The sequence below is a fragment of the Erpetoichthys calabaricus genome, chromosome 3, assembly GCF_900747795.2.
Source record: "Erpetoichthys calabaricus chromosome 3, fErpCal1.3, whole genome shotgun sequence".
Classification (NCBI taxonomy): Eukaryota; Metazoa; Chordata; class Cladistia; order Polypteriformes; family Polypteridae; genus Erpetoichthys; species Erpetoichthys calabaricus.
The window spans coordinates 234,055,503-234,073,938 of NC_041396.2; the positions used below are offsets into that span (position 1 = coordinate 234,055,503).

Sequence of the window (18,436 nt, forward strand, 5' to 3'; positions counted from 1 at the left end):
AGTTCATTGAACTTATTAACAGCGATGCAGCAAGAACTGATTTCTCTACAATGCCAGTTACAAAATTCTGAATCAAGCGTTTGCAGTCATCCTGTTCTGTCTGAGACTGTGTTGCGCCTTCTTCTTCCATTTCCAATAACATATCTTTGTGAAACAGGGTTTTCCAGCTTGTTGGTTATCAAGTCTAAATACAGAAGTAGACTTGTTGTGGAAGATGATCTTCGTTGTGCTCTTGCAAAGACTGCCCCGAGAATTTCTGATCTGGTGAGAAAGAAGCAATCTCAACCTTCGCACTGACGTTTGCTTTTTACGTGTACTGTTGCAAAATGTAGCAATGTAGTTTACTGTTGTTATATTAAGACTGTTACCCACCATGCTTCAAGACAAAATTTCATTTAATTGTAATTAGAAATAAATATTTCACAATATATAATTACATATTGTTTTTGTGATTAATCACTATGCTTTAATTATGTTCAATTTGTAATAATGAAAATACATCCTGCATATCAGATATTTACATTACGATTCATAACAGTAGCAAAATTACAGTTATGAAGTAGTAACAAGAAAAATTTTATGGTTGGGGGTCACCACAACATGAGGAAGCGTATTAAAGGGTCGCGGCATTAGGAAGGTTGAGAACCGCTGCTCTATAAGGACTACTCTGTTAATGAAGGTATAATCTGGAAATTGGAAAATTACATATAATCATTTTTTTTTAATTTATTAATACAACTGCAAAGACCAATGTTTACAGTATATCTTTTTTTCTGGTTAAGTATATTATTTCCTAATAATCTGTTGCATTTGGTCATTGATATTTCAGGAGTATTTGAAGAAATTTGATTGTACATTTTTATATGTGTCAGATTATTAATATAGACATCCTAGGTTGAAGATATGATGTTGAGTCTGTGTTATTTCTGAGAATCCTGAGAAAGACATACTTTAGGGAGCATTTGATCAGAGACCTGTTTTAGCCTAATCTTCTGATCAGTAAGCTGGACTGTTTTGTTACTGTATTTGGGGGTTATATAAACACATTATGTTACTGATCATTGGCACTGATTTAATAGATTTGCTTAAACCAGCACTGGGCTGTATGCTTAAAAAGATCTCATTTTTTTTTAAATTTGAAAGTGTTATATTACTGCATTTCTATCTTTAAGGACACTCCTGCATCTTATTGTATTGCTTGTATTGTTTATTTGGAAATAAGTAATAATAATAACAGAGTTAATTATTTGGCTAGCTTTAGTGTAGTGGCAAATAATGTTATGTTAACTAGCTTACCAGTCAGCGACATTAATCTCACAATTCATGAAACAGCAGAAACTCTAATCGAGTCAAGCTGTGGACCTACTGAGCTCCACTCCGTTGAGGAGTTTGTCATTTTACATTATGCTTGAGGAATGTTGCGTACCTGGTTACACTATAGTTATGATTAGGGTTGTGGAAGGAGTTATCTGACTCAAGTCAAGTAAAACAAGTGACACAAACATACAGTCCTATTGGCTGTTCAGCATAGGTCATGAATCACAGAGGTCTGCAAACAACCCCCAATGGGCCCCCCATGCATTGGTCCTCTGATCACAGGCCTCACACACAGTTCAAGGTCTACATATACACAAATTTCCCTTCAGGGATCAATAAAGCGTTATCTTACAGGAAGGGGCAGCTTCATGCACAGAATACACTCCATTTCCGAATGTGCAAATCATTCAACTTAAAATCTTTTATTGAGCATTTATCTGGTTTAAAATTGTCTATCAATTATGGAGAATCCACTGCATCCACTAAACAGTGTTGTCTCCAGACAGAGGAGCAGCTTCAGCGACAGACTGCTGTCACTGTCCTGCTCCATTGACAGACTGAGAAGATTGTTCCTCCCCCAAACTATGCGACTCATCGGTTCCACCCGGGTTTGAGGGGGTGGGGTTAAACGTTAACATTATTCAAAGTTATTGTCTGTTTTTACCTACATTTGTATTACTCTTTAATATTGTTTTTTGTATCAGAATGCTGCTGCTGGAGTATGTGAATTTCCCCTTGGGATTAATAAAGTATCTCTATCTATCTATCTATCTATCTATCTATCTATCTATCTATCTATCTATCTATCTATCTATCTATCTATCTATCTATCTATCTATCTATCTATCTCTCTCTCTCTCTCTCTCTCTCTCTCTCTCTCTCTCTCTCTCTCTCTCTCTCTCTCTCTCTCTCTCTCTCTCTCTCTCTCTCTCTCTCTCTCTATCTATCTATCTATCTATCTATCTATCTATCTATCTATCTGATTTTAAAGATTTACTCTGGTTGTTGACGCTCCGTTTTTTCTTGGGTGGGCGTTCAGCTTTGGTTTGTTAAGTTTGACCTGATCTTATGGAATATTGTTTGCTTCAAATAAAATCAATAAAAATACAAATAAAAGGAAGGGGCAGATTTGATTGAATTCATCAAAAGTGATGCTGAGTAGTTTGAGAGGGACAGAGGCCCAAATTCACATTTTTCTGAGTGCTAAACCAATAGTCGACATTTAAGGAATTGGATTGTTTAAACGAGAGTACTATAGCTAGTAAAATATGGCTAGCTATTGCTTGCCTTGCATCCTAACTATGATGACCTCCTTCATTTACAATGATTAACATGATGAAAGGGGGAAGAAAATGTTAATCTGAATGAAAGCAGATACTTCTAAAATGTTCAAGAGCACAATTAAAAGTTGTTAAGGGTCACATTTTCTCACATTTTGCCAAATATCTTTTGATACGGGGATTACTAATACAAGAAAAGTGTAGGTGAAATTACTACCTTAATATACTGATGCTGTATAAAGGGTCGGATGAGCAAATCCATCTACACATTCCATCTGACCTTGTTGCCTACCTGCTTTAAAAATGAAAGTCTATTAAGTTTTTCTTTAAGATATTATGCTATAGATGTCTCAGTCATTATTTCTTGTGTGATTCAAAGGCAGCTTAAAAAAAAAAAAAAAAAAACGGGTATGAGTGGGTAACTGCTTTTCACTTTGTTCTCGAATACAGTATTTGATCCTAATTTTACTTATTTCTTTCCCCTTTCTTCATAGCTTCTTGACCAGCTGAAGCCTGGGGGTCGATTGATTCTTCCTGTAGGTCCAGCTGGTGGAAATCAGATGCTGGAACAATATGATAAGCTAGAAGATGGCAGCATCAAAATGAAGGCTCTTATGGGGGTGATCTATGTGCCTTTAACAGACAAAGAAAAGCAATGGTCCAGGTGGAAGTGAATTTCTACACATCTTTCCCCTCCCCCTGCCAAGAGTGACACAAGGTGAAATGGTGTGGACTGGAGCAGACAGATTACAAGGGCTGCATTTGCTGCTTGTTATCATTTTTTGCTACTCCATACCATGACAACTGGCTGCACTTTTGAGTTTATACCATAACAAATAATAATTTCTTTTGAATTAGATGTTTGTTTAAATATACTTACATTGTTTTAAGTTTTAAATGAATTCATTATTGACTTGCTGGAGATGAGCATGCTGCAACTCTTCTGTTAAATGCAAGTATCTTAATCTGTATTAAACTCTGGGAGGAAAAAATCCAAACTGACCATTTTGGTATAATACCAATATAATTCCTTCTTAATATCCCAATACTATAAATAATTTTTATTCTTGTCTTGTATATTAACTTTTATTTAATATTTCAGGAAGGATTTTGTTGTTGCACTTTTGAACAGCTTTAAGATTACTCATTTTTCTATTGAAACTCATTATTGCAGTTTAAAATCACCAGTGTGGCCACCAGAGGGCACTCCAGCCACCCAACCCTGACACAGACAGACTCGGACACAAGTCTTGCCACACAGAACACCTTTATTATAGCGGGGAAGCCCTTTTCTTTCACTCCCCACAGTAGCACAGTTTCCAAGCACCAAAGCACAATGCAACATAGTCTTTTCTTCCTTTTCCTTGTTCTGCTACTCCTCTGGCAAACGTTGTCCTCTTCCTCCCGACTCTGGCTCTTTGAGAGAAGTGAGGTGGCTCCTTTTATGCTGTTCCAATGGAACAGGGCTCTATAACCTCCATAGTTCCTCCAGGCGGCATCCACGGAACGCAACAGGGCTGCAGCAAACTCCCATGAAGTCCCACAGGAGTCCGAGGTGCTGCTGCAACCCAGAGTGGCTGCCATCTAGCACTTTGGGGGAGGCAGTGACCTGTGCACATCTGCTCCCCTGGTCCATCCAATATATTGGCTTCCCAGTCGGGAAAGGGCCACAGCTGTTTGTTACATCGGAAAGCAAAACTGAACATTTATGAAAACAAAATTAGCTATGAATGGTTTAAAAATAAATGACCAATGGGTCAAGCAGCCATCCTGCTTGAAAATTAAAAAAGCATCCAAATAGCAAGTGTTCTACTGTACGTATACATCAGAGTAGAAGATGCATTGTACTGCAAAGTACAATAAAGAATTTACCATTTACACTGAAGATGGTGCCCTCTAATCAGTTGTCTTTTGACAATGTTTTTAAAATGCATATTCAAAATGCAGTTTTGTTTTATACACCACTTGTCTTGCCATATATTATAAAAATTACTTATATTCTGTTCTCAGCATTATAAAAAATACATTAAAATGCTTCACTAAGAAAAGAATCATTAATTACACTTGGCAAACTAAAAATTAACAAATAAAAAAAAATATTTGTTTCATTTACTCTGAAGTTGGTATTTATTTCTTTCTGAATTTTTCATTATTCTCACTTGGCATAAGGGGTTTCTTTAAATGTCAGATAGTCATCATCTAGTTTTCATTCTTAAACCAGCATGAACAAAAATTTGAAATTTCAACTTATGTAAAAATGCAATTGCTGAATTCTGACATAGCGCATGATAAATTGTGCACAGCAATTGTGTACATTTTGAAATAAATTGTCTACTTTTTTTCTTGAGTTCTTAGAATTTGAGGAATTTGTGAATCTTAAGAGATTATATTTATCACGTTTTGCTTTCTTCTAGTCAGAATAGTTCAATAGTTTCTGAAGTGTGCTTAACCTTTTGATTAGGGTATTAATATGAATGTTGGTTGATTTTTGGATTGTGAATTTGCATGCCTGTTTTTAACTTTTGCATATGAAATATTTTTCAGTAATGCATTTATATAAACATAGTTTTTCTGAGATCATGACTAAGTTTCATACATGCCTGCCATATATAATTAGTAAATAACTTTTTCCATACTAATTTTTTAGGTTTAATCAAAGATATTAGATAAGTAATTTAATTTGTTTATTTAGGTTTGCCGGTGGAATCGTTAATCAAGGTTATTAGTAAAACAATTGCTGGAAGAATTTGCTAAACTTTCTCATTATCCTAATATTGAACTGAGAAAACACAACCTTCAGCATCATCATTTACACATCAGTGTGTTATTCCGTCTTCCAAAGGCACTACAGTATCTCAAATCTGCCTAATTATAGACGATAATGTGTACTGCTCTATAATACAGCACTGTTTAGTACGAATGTCTAAAGTCCATTATGTGAGGCTGTCGTAGTTGTACATACAGCAGATGACAGATTAGGAATTAAGATTTTTAATATAAATATCTGCAACAAATATAATTTCATTACATTGATATTTATATTTGAAGAGCTTCTACAAAATTTGTATTTCCATGTGGGGATGAATGAAATGGATTACAGCAGAATATAGATTTAACTGTAGTTAGGCAATGTGTATTGCTTAAACTACGAAGGCTAATCTATGATTAATTTACAAGTGCTTTTAGTCTTTGTTATTTACAGTTTCTAGTAGAAGTAATTAAATATCTACTTCACTGAAGTTCAGTTTTTTTTTCAGAATTATGCTGTGACACCAAAATAGAAAGTTTTTAATTCCGTATATTTAAAGTACAATCAAGTCAGATTTTGTCGCATACAAGTTATACATACAGCATTATACGTAGTGAAATGCTTGGTGGCTGGAATCCAAGGCTTTGCAGTAAAGAATATTATTAAAGGACAGTAAAATGTGCATGAATTTATAGAATCTGAAGTGAACTAGGCTTTTAGATAAGAAGCATTAAAATTACTTTAATGTTTAAAAAGTGGTGATTATGCATGATCATGCATCAGTTCATTAGATTTAAGGGTGTTTACAGTTACCGAAAATGAAGATTTCATTAACCATTATTTTCTTTTCTAGTACAGTACATACATTAATCCATATATAATGACACCTACACTTCACCTTGTTGCCTTATGTGTATATACATTTCTTTTTGTGTTATTTACATTATCAATTATCTAAATTTTCCTTTTATTTTTTTATTTTTTTCTCTTTTCCAGAGATGAACTGTGAAACACGATCAGCCTGCCCTGATCCTATTTAACAAGAAAGGATCGCTCCACTTCTAAACAAACACAAAATATCAGAGCTTATTTCATCTTTTTTTTTTTTTTTTCTTTTTTTCTCAATTTCTTTTTTTTATTAACATTTAAAAGGAAAAAAATGATTGAAACAGTTCAGCTGATTGTGAACTCCTTAAAGTTAAGTAATAAAATTTGAAGTCTGTATTTTACTTAAGATGCCAGAACTAGAAGGTGAGGTTATTTGTGGGCTTTTTGTGTATTTTTTGTTAATAATTTTAATGAGTGGATTTTGTCAAATTAATTATAATAAATATTAAAAAAAGCAGAAAAGTGGATTACTTGGTCAACATCAGCAGATGGAGAGGCAAAATGCTTTTAGTATTCATTCTTAACAGTCCTGGTGCAGTGTGTAAAGCCTTTTCTTTTTAACTTAATGCGAGATAATTAAAAGTAATTATACAACATTTCTCTGGTATGCATCTTTTAAGATTTACATATTTGGGCATGTATTTTTTTATGCTAGTTAAATATATATTTATTTTTTCTGCATTCATCCAGCTTTGAATTGTTTCCAAGAAGAGCAGAGTGCTGATTTAATTTAATGTAAAGCTGATATGTGTATAGAGCACACATAGCACAAGGCAGCATATATGGTATGTATAATTGTTGCTATTTGTAATATCTTATGTAGGGGTTGAACATACTGATGCATTCTTTATTTATACACTGCATCAACTGTTTCTCGCAGTTCTGTGCTTTCTATCTGTATTTAATTGGCTGCAGACTATGATGTACATGATTACAATGTAACCTGCGCAAACTGTGTGGTTATCAGCAGTGTAACTAAGTGCTGCTTTGCCAAATAAATTTGAAAGCAAAGCAAATGAACTATTGTGTAGTGTATATTATTCCTGCTGAGCCACTTTTGTATTGGGATTCCGGCTGAAAATGCTTTCTTTTTGAAACTCTATCCATTCTCCACAATCATCTTTATTTAACTGAAAATGTGTGCAGCCCTCCTCCACTATATGAACATATTTACAGATGCTATGCTAAACAGTACAGTGTTAGTTCTCTAGTACCGTTTTTATCTGAGTGTTTCCATTGTCGCCTGCACAGTATGATCCAACTGCTGTAACTGAACCTCCTTCTGAGAATAAGCTGCTATCTTTTGACAACTTTGACAACATGGGGGTATATTGAGTATAATGGCAGCTCACTTGTTTTCTTTTTTTTTTTTTTTAGTTTTTTTACCTTTAATATTTTCTCCAAACATTTTAAGATAGCATCATTGCACATACAAAACATTCTGGGCTATCAAAAAGACAGCCACCTTCAGTATCCTAATAAATGATTTTGTTGAATTTGTTATTGTGACCAATGAGTTTTCTCTAAATTAGATCTTATATAGAATGTTTTTCACCATGTCGGCATGACAAAACTCTTTGAGGTAACATATTCAATAATATATATACAGTAATCCCTCGCTACTTCGCGGTTCATTTTTCGCGGATTCATGACTTCGTGGATTTTATATGTAAGCATATCTAAATATATAACACGGATTTTTCGCTGCTTCGCGGGTTTCTGCGGACAATGGGTCTTTTTACTTCTGGTATTTGCTTCCTCAGTTGGTTTGCCCAGTTGATTTCATACAAGAAATGCTATTGGCGGATGGCTAAGAAGCTACCCAATCAGAGCACGTAGTTAAGTTCCTGTGTGCTGCTGATTGGCTTAGCTACGGAGTGCTGCATTAACCAGGAAGTCTCATCTCACTCATTCAGCATTAACGTGCTCTTGCTACTGCATTCAGGGGATTATCACCTTCATCGTCATCATTTTTACTGCGCAGCATATTCATCACCATCATCATGTCATATATAGCTACGTGTACTTCGCTATACAGTAAGTGTAAACTTATCTACCGATTTCATATTGCTTAGCAGTTGTCCCTGTTATTAATAGAGTAAAGGGTGGGTTGTAAACAATACAGGGAGGGTTTAAAAACATCCAAATACACGTTAAATAATTAAATAAATATGGTGTCCCTACTTTGCGGAAATTCAGTTATCGCGGTCGGCCTTGGAACCTATCTCCCACGATAAGTGAGGGATTACTGTATGTTAAAGAGCTGTAAATTTAGACGAGTGAAAGATGAGACAAACACTAAGGTGCAAATAAATCCAGAATGACTTAACAAGTTAATGTCCCTCTTTTGATAATACAATTTTTTATATACTCTCTCTTTTCCACATGATCCTGGGGATTAGTGTGCAGAGTCAGCCAGTGCACAGCTCCCCTGAAGCAATTTTCAATTTACAGATTAAGGACCTTGCTCGTTTACTGTTGAAATAACAGAAGTGTGGAAATCCTTAGCATATTTTGGCATATGTTATTAGTAAAAAAATCAGTCCTGTTGAATTTGACTGGGCAAAGATAATACAGTCATATGAAAAAGTTGGGGAACCCCTCTCAGCCTGCATAATAGTTTACTTTCAACAAAAAAGATAACAGTGGTATGTCTTTCATTTCCTAGGAAAATCTGAGTATTGGGGTGTTTTCTGAACAAAGATTTTTAGTGAAGCAGTATTTAGTTGTATGAAATTAAATCAAATGTGAAAAACTGGCTGTAAAGATTTGGATCCCCTTGTAATTTTGCTGATTTGAATGCATGTAACTGCTCAATACTGATTACTTACAACACCAAATTGGTGGATTAGCTCGTTAAGCCTTGAACTTCATAGACAGGTGTGTCTAATCATGAGAAAAGGTATTTAAGGTGGTCAATTGCAAGTTGTGCTTCCCTTTGACTCTCCTCTGAAGAATGGCAGCATGGGGTCTTCAAAGCGACTCTCAAAAGATCTGAAAACAAAGATTGTTCAGTCTCATGGTTTAGTGGAAGGCTACAAAAAGCTATCTCCGAGGTTTAAACTGTCAGTTTCAACTGTAAGGAATGTAATCAGGAAATGGAAGGCCACAGGCACAGTTGCTGTTAAACCCAGGTCTGGCAGCCCAAGAAAAATACAGGAGCGGCATATGCGCAGGATTGTGAGAATGGTTACAGACAACCCACAGATCACTTCCAAAGACCTGCAAGAACATCTTGCTGCAGATGGTGTATCTGTACATCGTTCTACAATTCAGCGCAATTTGCACAAAGAACATCTGTATGGCAGGGTGATGAGAAAGAAGCCATTTCTGCACTCATGCCACAAACAGAGTCGCTTGTTGTATGCAAATGCTCATTTAGACAAGCCAGATTTATTTTGGAACAAAGTGCTTTGACAAAAATTGAGTTATTTGGTCATAACAAATAATGCTTTGCATGGCGGAAGAAGAACACTGCATTCCAAGAAAAACACTTGCTACCTACTGTCAAATTTGGTGGAGGTTCCATCATGCTGTGTGGCTGTGTGACTAGTTCAGGGACTGGGGTCCTTGTTAAAGTTGAGGGTTGGATGAATTCAACCCAATATCAACAAATTCTTCAGGATAATGTTCAAGCCCCAGTCATAAAGTTGAAGTTACGCAGGGGTTGGATATTCCAACAAGACAATGACCCAAAACACAGTTCGAAATCTACAAAGGCATTCATGCAGAGAGAGAAGTACAATGTTCTGGAATGGCCGTCACAGTCCCCTGACTTGAATATCATTGAAAGTCTATGGGATGATTTCATGCAGGCTGTCAATGTCAGGCAGCCATCAAATTTAACTGAACTGGAGAGATTTTGTATGGAAGAATGGTCAAAAATACCTCCATCCAGAATCCAGACACTCATCAAAGGCTATAGGAGGTGTCTAGAGGTTGTTATATTTGCTATAGTTTGAGGTGCCCAAATTTATGCACCGGTCTAATTTTGTTATGATGAATATTGCATATTTTCTGTTAATCCAATAAACTTAATGTCACTGCTGAAATACTACTGTTTCCATAAGGCATGTCATATATTAAAAGGAAGTTGCTACTTTGAAAGCTCAGCCAATGATAAACAAAAATCCAAAGAATTAAGAGGGGTTCACAAACTTTTTCTAATGACTGTACAAATAAAGCATCAATATTAATATGCAATATAAGAACAACAGGGACTACTATTCTTCAACAATCCAAAAGCAACAATTTTTTCCATCCAGTTATTGTACATGACTCATGAGATCAATGTGGTTAGGTTCATGCACCTCACAGCTTATTTGTAAGTACCTTTAAGAAATCTGGTAGTGTTGTTCATGATTGACTGAGAGAGGAGAGTGAATTGGTTGGGGGGGGGGGGGGGGGAGCTTTACATTTCAATATGCAAGTAGAATTCATATACAGTGGATGACATCAAGCAGTGATTATTCATAAACAGTGCATACCACTCATAGTTGCTTCTTGAAAGAGATTACCATACCTAGGGCCCTTTTTTCACTTTTCACCATTTTATTTTTCCTTGATTCAGATTTTTGGGTTTTTATGTTTGTTTGTTTTTTTTTTTACTGTAAGAAAGTAGTAACAGCTACAACAAAACAAACAATAATGAAATGGCACTTTACATACCTTATAATGAAACGGCACGCTAGCACAACTGAATCTTATTTTGCAGTTCCATCCATCAGGTTGGAGCCCAGATCCTCCATAATCCTCTAGCGGAGACTGCAGGGTGACAGTGAGTGGCCTCCAGAAATGTAAGAGCTGTTACAAGTTTGATGCAGCCTTCTGAGATGAAAGTTAACTTCACTTTTAGGAAAAAGAAAGACTGACCCGCGTTTAAGGGCTTGTTTATCTGAGGAAAAGCCTGCTCTTCTGCCCAGGTTTGTAGGTGCCGAGTTTCTAATGGAAGAGTCAAATGTGTGGACCTTGCGTGCCTCATCACCGCAAGGCAAAACATTTATTAAATCCCGAAACATCAATGTTAACTTCAAAAGGGAACCCGTTAACCACCAGTGCCGTTCACTAACATTTTTCTAAGGGAAAGACTGTTAATACCGGTTACATACCTGTATAATCAGTTAAATGATTCACAGTAAATACATCACGTACAGTTACAACTGCCTACATAAAAGAAGTACCATACAGCCAAATGTTTACTCACCTATCACTATGATGTGAACTATGTGGTCTTGGCCATCTGTGGTTTCATCATCTACTGCATGTATTTTCTAGCCACAAATCTTTTGAAGAACGGCGACCATATGTTGTTTAAAGACACGGGGCAAATGAGTTTGACGAAGACTGCTGTCCTTTTCTGGCAGCGTGCCTCCTTGTTTACAATGCCCAATAAAGAAAGGATGCATTTTCTTCACTTTTTCAAGCGGTATGTCTGACTCGCATGGACACAAACTGGCATCTTGCATCTGACAGTTGTTTCCTCTGTTGTTACCTGAAGGGAAACACTTTTTGATCTGAATTTCTGCTTGTTTCTGAGATGGGTTTTAGATTTGATGTGGTCATTGTAAGAATCTTTTCATGTCCAGTCTATGGTATGCTGCCAAAACTCGCAGAAAAGTTGTCCAGATTCATAAAAGTCGCTGAGATATTGTTGTGGCCTCAATTTTGCAGTTTACCTCGTGTTTCTTAGTTTTTTCAACGTAGTTAGGGTATCTGATACTGCTCACTTCGATATTTCTGTCTCATACCGCTCACTTGGATATTTCTGTCTCGTGCAGCTAGCTAATTCACGTGCCTTTAACAAGAAAACATACAGGAAACATGCACACAAACAGATGGAGGCATGACTGGATTTCTATGAAGAATTGCGTTCACTTCAAAAACAGCAAACTAGAAAATTGTATTTGAATGATAGAACTACAGATTATTCAAGTGTTTATTGGGAAGTTTTGTAACAGTCACCCCTTCAGTCTCTAAATTCTGCACATTTCCATTTTTAAGCATTAATTCTGTGATTCAGTCTGTGTTTTCATAGGGCCCTACATACCTAATTGTACAGGCCTATAGAGAACGGCTGTTTGTTTTGGTGACACTTTAAGTTTCTTTGATTGCATCATAAAGAATTGACTACAAAATGTTGACCTCCCATGTTAGAGAATAGGAAATTGCAATGCCCAAGAACCTGAAATTGTCTGTCTGGCCAGTGAAATATACAAGGTGATTGCTTGTCCTGTCTAATATGGTCTAATGTCACATCTTTTTTTTTCCTAACATCTAATTTGATTGTTTATACACTACTTACCTTATTTCTGCATGCCATCTTCTTATAATTAGAGTGCCGTCTTACAAAATCAATATGTGAAATGAAGTTATACATGTACAAAGAATAAAGAATTGATAAAATACAACCAGGTGGGGTACCAGTGCTCAGGTGAGAGGGTCTTTGAGATCACATACTGTAGTTCAGTGTCACCACATATTTCCTTTCGGAAAGAAAATCCAGTAGCTAATATAGCACAAGAACTGATTGATGCCCTTGTCAATCAGTTTGTGAAAAAGCATAAGAGGAATTATTTTGGTAAACATGGAACTCTTAGTCAATAAAGATTATCCAGAGATATGTGCTTGATCACTTGCATGTTGTAGAATGTCATGAAAGTTGCATCTACTGAATGGTTTACCCTGTTGATTTGGTCTGATTTTAGGAAATCATTTCAGGATGACCATTCACAAAACTTGCATGTTTTTCAAAATATTCTGTTAAATTGAAAATATGCTTTGTAACAGGACCACCACAATTCAGCTGCTTGGTTGCTTATTCTACAAACACTGGGATGTGTTGGATCCTGAAAATAAATTCAGCTACATGATGACTGTTCCCTGGAGGTTTTTTCTGTGACCTAACTTTCTTTGATCAGACATTCGATAAATGCTGCTTGCTTTCTTTTTTTTTTTTTTTTTAACAATTCACACTTAGCTCTTCATAAAATCCTATCCTTTCAGATCTTACACTAAAATACGCAATCCTATATTTTTAGGATATTCAGTGTGTTACTTTAATAACAATAGCGTACTTGAATGTTTTGCAGAAGTGCACATGGCAGAAAAGTAAACCACCAGAAACGATAATGAGGTATCACATTGATATGTTTATTAAAGTAAAAGTAAAATATGGCAGCTCAGGATCACCGTTTGAGTCTTACACCCATTCAGCATCTCAAGATAACATAAAAAAACATAACAGGATTATACCAGCACAGCAGGGGACCCTTTAGGATTTATTTTCACCAAAGGAGATAAAAATGTTTAAGCATACAAGGTTCGGTGATATAAACCCAGATTTTCAAAGATGGAGTCACAAGGCTAAAGAATGCATATTTAGCATATGATCATGGGCTTTGTTTATCTTCTCATATTTAATATTTGCTTTGTATTAGGTGCTTGTTCACCAATGCCATCAATCTGGGTTATAGCAACTTTGTGAAAACTTTCTAAGAAAATACAGTACATCTTGTTTCCTGGCACTGATGTTGCAGCTTCTAAGGTGGACATTTTTAATTCATTTTCAGTATCATATATCATGGTTTATGATGTTTTTTCAGGATTTTAACCTGAATTTTTGTTTTCTTCATTTTAAGTGAATTATAAACAGAGAAGACAAAATCTTTTCTTTTAATTATCATTTTCATTTAAAACAGAAAATGATCCATTTAGTTAGTGCCTCAGCAGAGGTGATGGTACTGTTTCAAGGTTCAAGCCTCACTGCAATATGAGCTACAAGTACATGCCATTGATGAGGTAGTCCGACTCCTCTGATGTAATGGGACGGGCTTTCTTCAGCTTTTGCCTCACAAGGCGTAAGCGACAGCCTGCCATTAGCAGAAGAAGGGCTGTAATTGCTAGGCCAAGAGCCAATGGTAAAACTGCACCTAGGAAAATGTTGAAAAGAATGCTGACAGTTAATAAATGTGAATATTGATGGGAAAGGTAGACAGCTGTATATTACACTCTTTCTGTTGTAGGCCGACTATACACAAAATGTGTTCTAATAAGTGCGATCCCTGATTGCAAAATGATGCACAAAAGATGATATATGTGGTTATCAGAAGTCAGATGGAGTTTGAGGGTTTGGAACAAAGATTACTTCAATATGGAAACAGTAAAACCGAAAAAACAATATTGTGGCTCTTTAATGTTAACCAGGTGTGTCAAGGCTAAACGGCTGAATCCTCATGTCTAACTTTTTTATTCATTTTTCTAGCGTGCAAATAATCATTACAGACAGACTAACGTGCATATTTCTTATGCCAAACACCATGTAAGGTTTACCACCTGTTGTCTGAGTACTCCATTGTCCTCTCACAACCAATCAACCATTGTGTTTGGTCAACTGGCAACTGTAAATTTAAAACGTTCCACAAGTGCGTCCTGCCATAGACTAGAATCTATTTATGGCTGTACTCTTTAGTAGGCTGCACCTCCTTACAACCTTGTAACTGTAAAAAGGAAGTTATCTTTAAAAGTTGAGCCTGATTTTTCCCAAATACTTAGAAAGAACAAGGATTTGCAGCAACACTGCCTGTAATTATAAAGCCGTATCCTTTATATGGCTGTTTAATTCCCAACATACAATAGAAAGTAGGGCAGAGCCCGTTTTTATGAGGCATCTCAGAATTGCTCCTAGAAATCGCACTAAAAATCAGGACTATGATAAGAATATGTCCTACTTCACAGTAGGACAGAAGTGTAAGTGTGTGTATGTGTATATATATATATATATATATATATATATATATATATATATATATATATATATATATACACACAGGTGCTGGTCATAAAATTAGAATATCATGACAAAGTTGATTTATTTCAGTAATTCCATTCAAAAAGTGAAACTTGTATATTAGATTCATTCATTACACACAGACTGATGTATTTCAAATGTTTATTTCTTTTAATGTTGATGATTATAACTGACAACTAATGAAAGTCTCAAATTCAGTATCTCGGAAAATTAGAATATTGTGAAAAGGTTCAATATTGAAGACACCTGGTGCCACACTGTAATCAGCTAATTAACTCAAAACACCTGCAAAAGCCTTTAAATGGTTTCTCAGTCGAGTTCTGTGGGCTACACAATCATAGGGAAGACTGCTTACTTGACAGTTGTCCAAAAGATGACCATTGACACCTTGCACAATGAGGGCAAGACACAAAAGGTCATTGCTAAAGAGGTGAAGGGAAGGACAAGATGCGGTAGAAAAAAGTGTACAAGCAATAGGGATAACTGCACCCTGGAGAGGATTGTGAAACAAAACCCATTCAAAAATGTGGGGGAGATTCACAAAGAGTGGACTGCAGCTGGAGTCAGTGCTTCAAGAACCACCACGCACAGACGTATGCAAGACATGGGTTTCAGCTGTCGCATTCCTTGTGTCAAGCCACTCTTGAACAAGAGACAGCGTCAGAAGCGTCTCGCCTTTGGATTGCTGCTGAGTGGTCCAAAGTTATATTCTCTGATGAAAGTAAATTTTGCATTTCCTTTGGAAATCAAGGTCCCAGAGTGGAGGAAGAGAGGAGAGGCACAGAATCCACGTTGCGTGAGGTCCAGTGTAAAGTTTCCACAGTCAGTGATGGTTTGGGGTGCCATGTCATCTGCTGGTGTTGGTCCATTGTGTTTTCTGAGGTCCAAGGTCAATGTAGCCGTCTACCAGGAAGTTTTAGAGCACTTCATTCTTCCTGCTGCTGACGAACTTTATGGAGATGCAGATTTCATTTTCCAACAGGACCTGGCACCTGCACACAGTGCCAAAGCTACCAGTACCTGGTTTAAGGACCATGGTATCCCTGTTCTTGATTGGCCAGCAAACTCGCCTGACCTTAACCCCATAGAAAATCTATGGGGTATTGTGAAGAGGAAGATGCAATACGCCAGACCCAACAATTCAGAAGAGCTGAAGGCCGCTATCAGAGCAACATGGGCTCTCATAACACTTGAGCAGTGCCACAGACTGATCGACTCCATGCCACACCGCATTGCTGCAGTAATCCAGGCCAAAGGAGCCCCAACTAAATATTGAGTGCTGTACATGCTCATACTTTTCATGTTCATACCTTTCAGTTGGCCAACATTTCTAAAAATCCTTTTTTTGCATTGGTCTTAATTGATATTCTAATTTTCCGAGATACTGAATTTGGGACTTTCATTAGTTGTCAGTTATAATCATCAACATTAAAAGAAATAAACATTTGAAATACATCAGTCTGTGTGTAATGAATGAATCTAATATACAAGTTTCACTTTTTGAATGGAATCACTGAAATAAATCAACTTTGTCATGACATTATATATATATATATATATATATATATATATATATATATATATATATATATATATATAAAGCATCCTACTTCTACTACATGATAGTATGAGTTTGCATTTGAGAATGAATGATGTCACAATTTTACAGCAACTTGTGCTGAAAAATGGTACAGATGACAACATTTTGCAGTATCCTTGAAAATCATAATGACACTTTCTAGTTTTCTGATACTAACACTACGGCTTCAATTCTAAAAATAATAATGATATTAAAAAAATTGTTGCCACTTTAATAGTATCATAAATAATACTGTAATGAGACCGAATGAGGCACATTACCTGCATTGTGAGGGAGTATCATTTACAGAACTACTGCAATGTGGCGCAATTCCCAGAGGGGTATCCAGACCTGTCTCCCATTGAAAATGTGTGGCGCATTGTGAAGCGCAAAATACGACAACGGAGACCCCGGACTGTTGAGCAACTGAAGTTGTACATCAAGCAAGAATGGGGAAGAATTCCACCTACACAACTTCAACAATTAGTGTCCTCAGTTCCCAAACGCTTATTGAGTGCTGCTAAAAGGAAAGGTGATATAACACAGTGGTAAACATGCCCCGTCCCAGCTTTTTTGGAACGTGTTGCAGGCATCAAATTCAAAATGAGTGAAGATTTGCAAAACAACAATAAAGTTTATCAGTTTGAACATTTGATATCTTGTCTTCGTAGTGTATTCAATTGAATATAGGTTGAAAAGGATTTGCAAATCATTGTATTCTGTTTTTATTTACGTTTTACACAACATCCCAACTTTTGGGATGGGGTTATTGGAATTGGGGTTGTACAAGATTTGTTAGGAATAGTACTCCATCTCTGTCAAATTGGTATATTTTAACGAGTTCATTGTCCAACGTTTCCAAAACATTTTGCCTTTGCCAGGATACACGTGCCATTCTCTGTCATTTGCTGGAATCTCCTAAAGAGCCAGAACAGCTCAGAAGCTCTCTTAAAAATTGGTGAGGTTAGAAGTAGTTTCCTAAATTAGGAAAACTGATGTTTTAATTCCTATCTAGAGGAATCAGATTTTTGGACCCTTTTCCGCTTGGCCTTTATTTGCTAAAGTCCAGTGGTCATCGTGTTAAATTGATTGTATTTGTTTCCCAACCTAACACACACACACACACATACCAAACCTCTAAAAAGAATAAAATCAAGATTACTAGAATAGATAGGCAATGTCCAACTTTCTGCTTAAGAGGCTGCATGAGTGATTGTTGGTTTGTGCAGAAGTGAGCAGATGGTGCTCCTCTGTATATTATGTTGCCTGGATGGGTTCCAGCTCCCTATGATCTGTCTTCACACAAGATTAAGCAAACAAGTAAATGAGTCAATGGACTTGCACAAATGTGTTCTGAATAACATTACATGAACTCATAAAAACTGCAGATTTAAACTCAACAATGTTCAAAGTATACTCTTAGAATAAGGAATTGTATTAAAAAATAGAAACAGTACAGTATTTTTGCAAAAAATTTAAAAAAAACTCCCTAACCATCTGCTGTTGCTTGTTTATGTAAATATGCACTAGAAAATGCAAGCCATATGGCAGACACAGCCTGGAGTGACAAGGTCCATAAATGCACTGCATTATTTAAACAGTTATCAAAAATATCTGCATAAATGATTTAATGCTGTATTGCTGTGATGTACTGATGTAAGCTTCTACCCTCATATGTTGACCTCTGCTGCACAGAGTGTTACTGTTCAGGTCTCAAATGAGCCAGAAGCAGAAAGTTATGAAGTGGCTGATGACCTTTGATGATGCGGAGCTTGACAGTTTGTATCATGTAGGGTCTGTGTAATCAATGCTGTAGA

At 36.3% G+C, this 18,436-nt stretch overlaps 2 protein-coding genes across 4 annotated transcripts in view; one reads left to right on the forward strand and one right to left on the reverse strand.

Annotated features, from left to right (window-relative positions):
• pcmt (protein-L-isoaspartate (D-aspartate) O-methyltransferase) overlaps positions 1 to 7,254 on the forward strand; it is a 70,422-nt gene extending 63,168 nt beyond the window's left edge. Inside the window, exons 7-8 of one of the 2 annotated variants that reach the window (XM_028797902.2) lie at positions 3,092 to 3,315; positions 6,343 to 7,254. In XM_028797902.2, coding sequence (XP_028653735.1) covers positions 3,092 to 3,271 — 180 coding nt within the window. In that variant the 3' untranslated portion in view covers positions 3,272 to 3,315; positions 6,343 to 7,254. The remainder of the gene's footprint in view (positions 1 to 3,091; positions 3,316 to 6,342) is intronic. The other variant, XM_028797901.2, reaches the window with a different exon arrangement.
• Positions 7,255 to 13,362: 6,108 nt separating this feature from the next.
• Positions 13,363 to 18,436, reverse strand: part of lrp11 (low density lipoprotein receptor-related protein 11) — a 66,469-nt gene continuing 61,395 nt past the window's right edge. For both annotated transcript variants that reach the window (XM_028797904.2, XM_028797903.2), the window contains one exon: positions 13,363 to 14,162. In XM_028797904.2, coding sequence (XP_028653737.2) covers positions 14,008 to 14,162 — 155 coding nt within the window. In that variant the 3' untranslated portion in view covers positions 13,363 to 14,007. The remainder of the gene's footprint in view (positions 14,163 to 18,436) is intronic.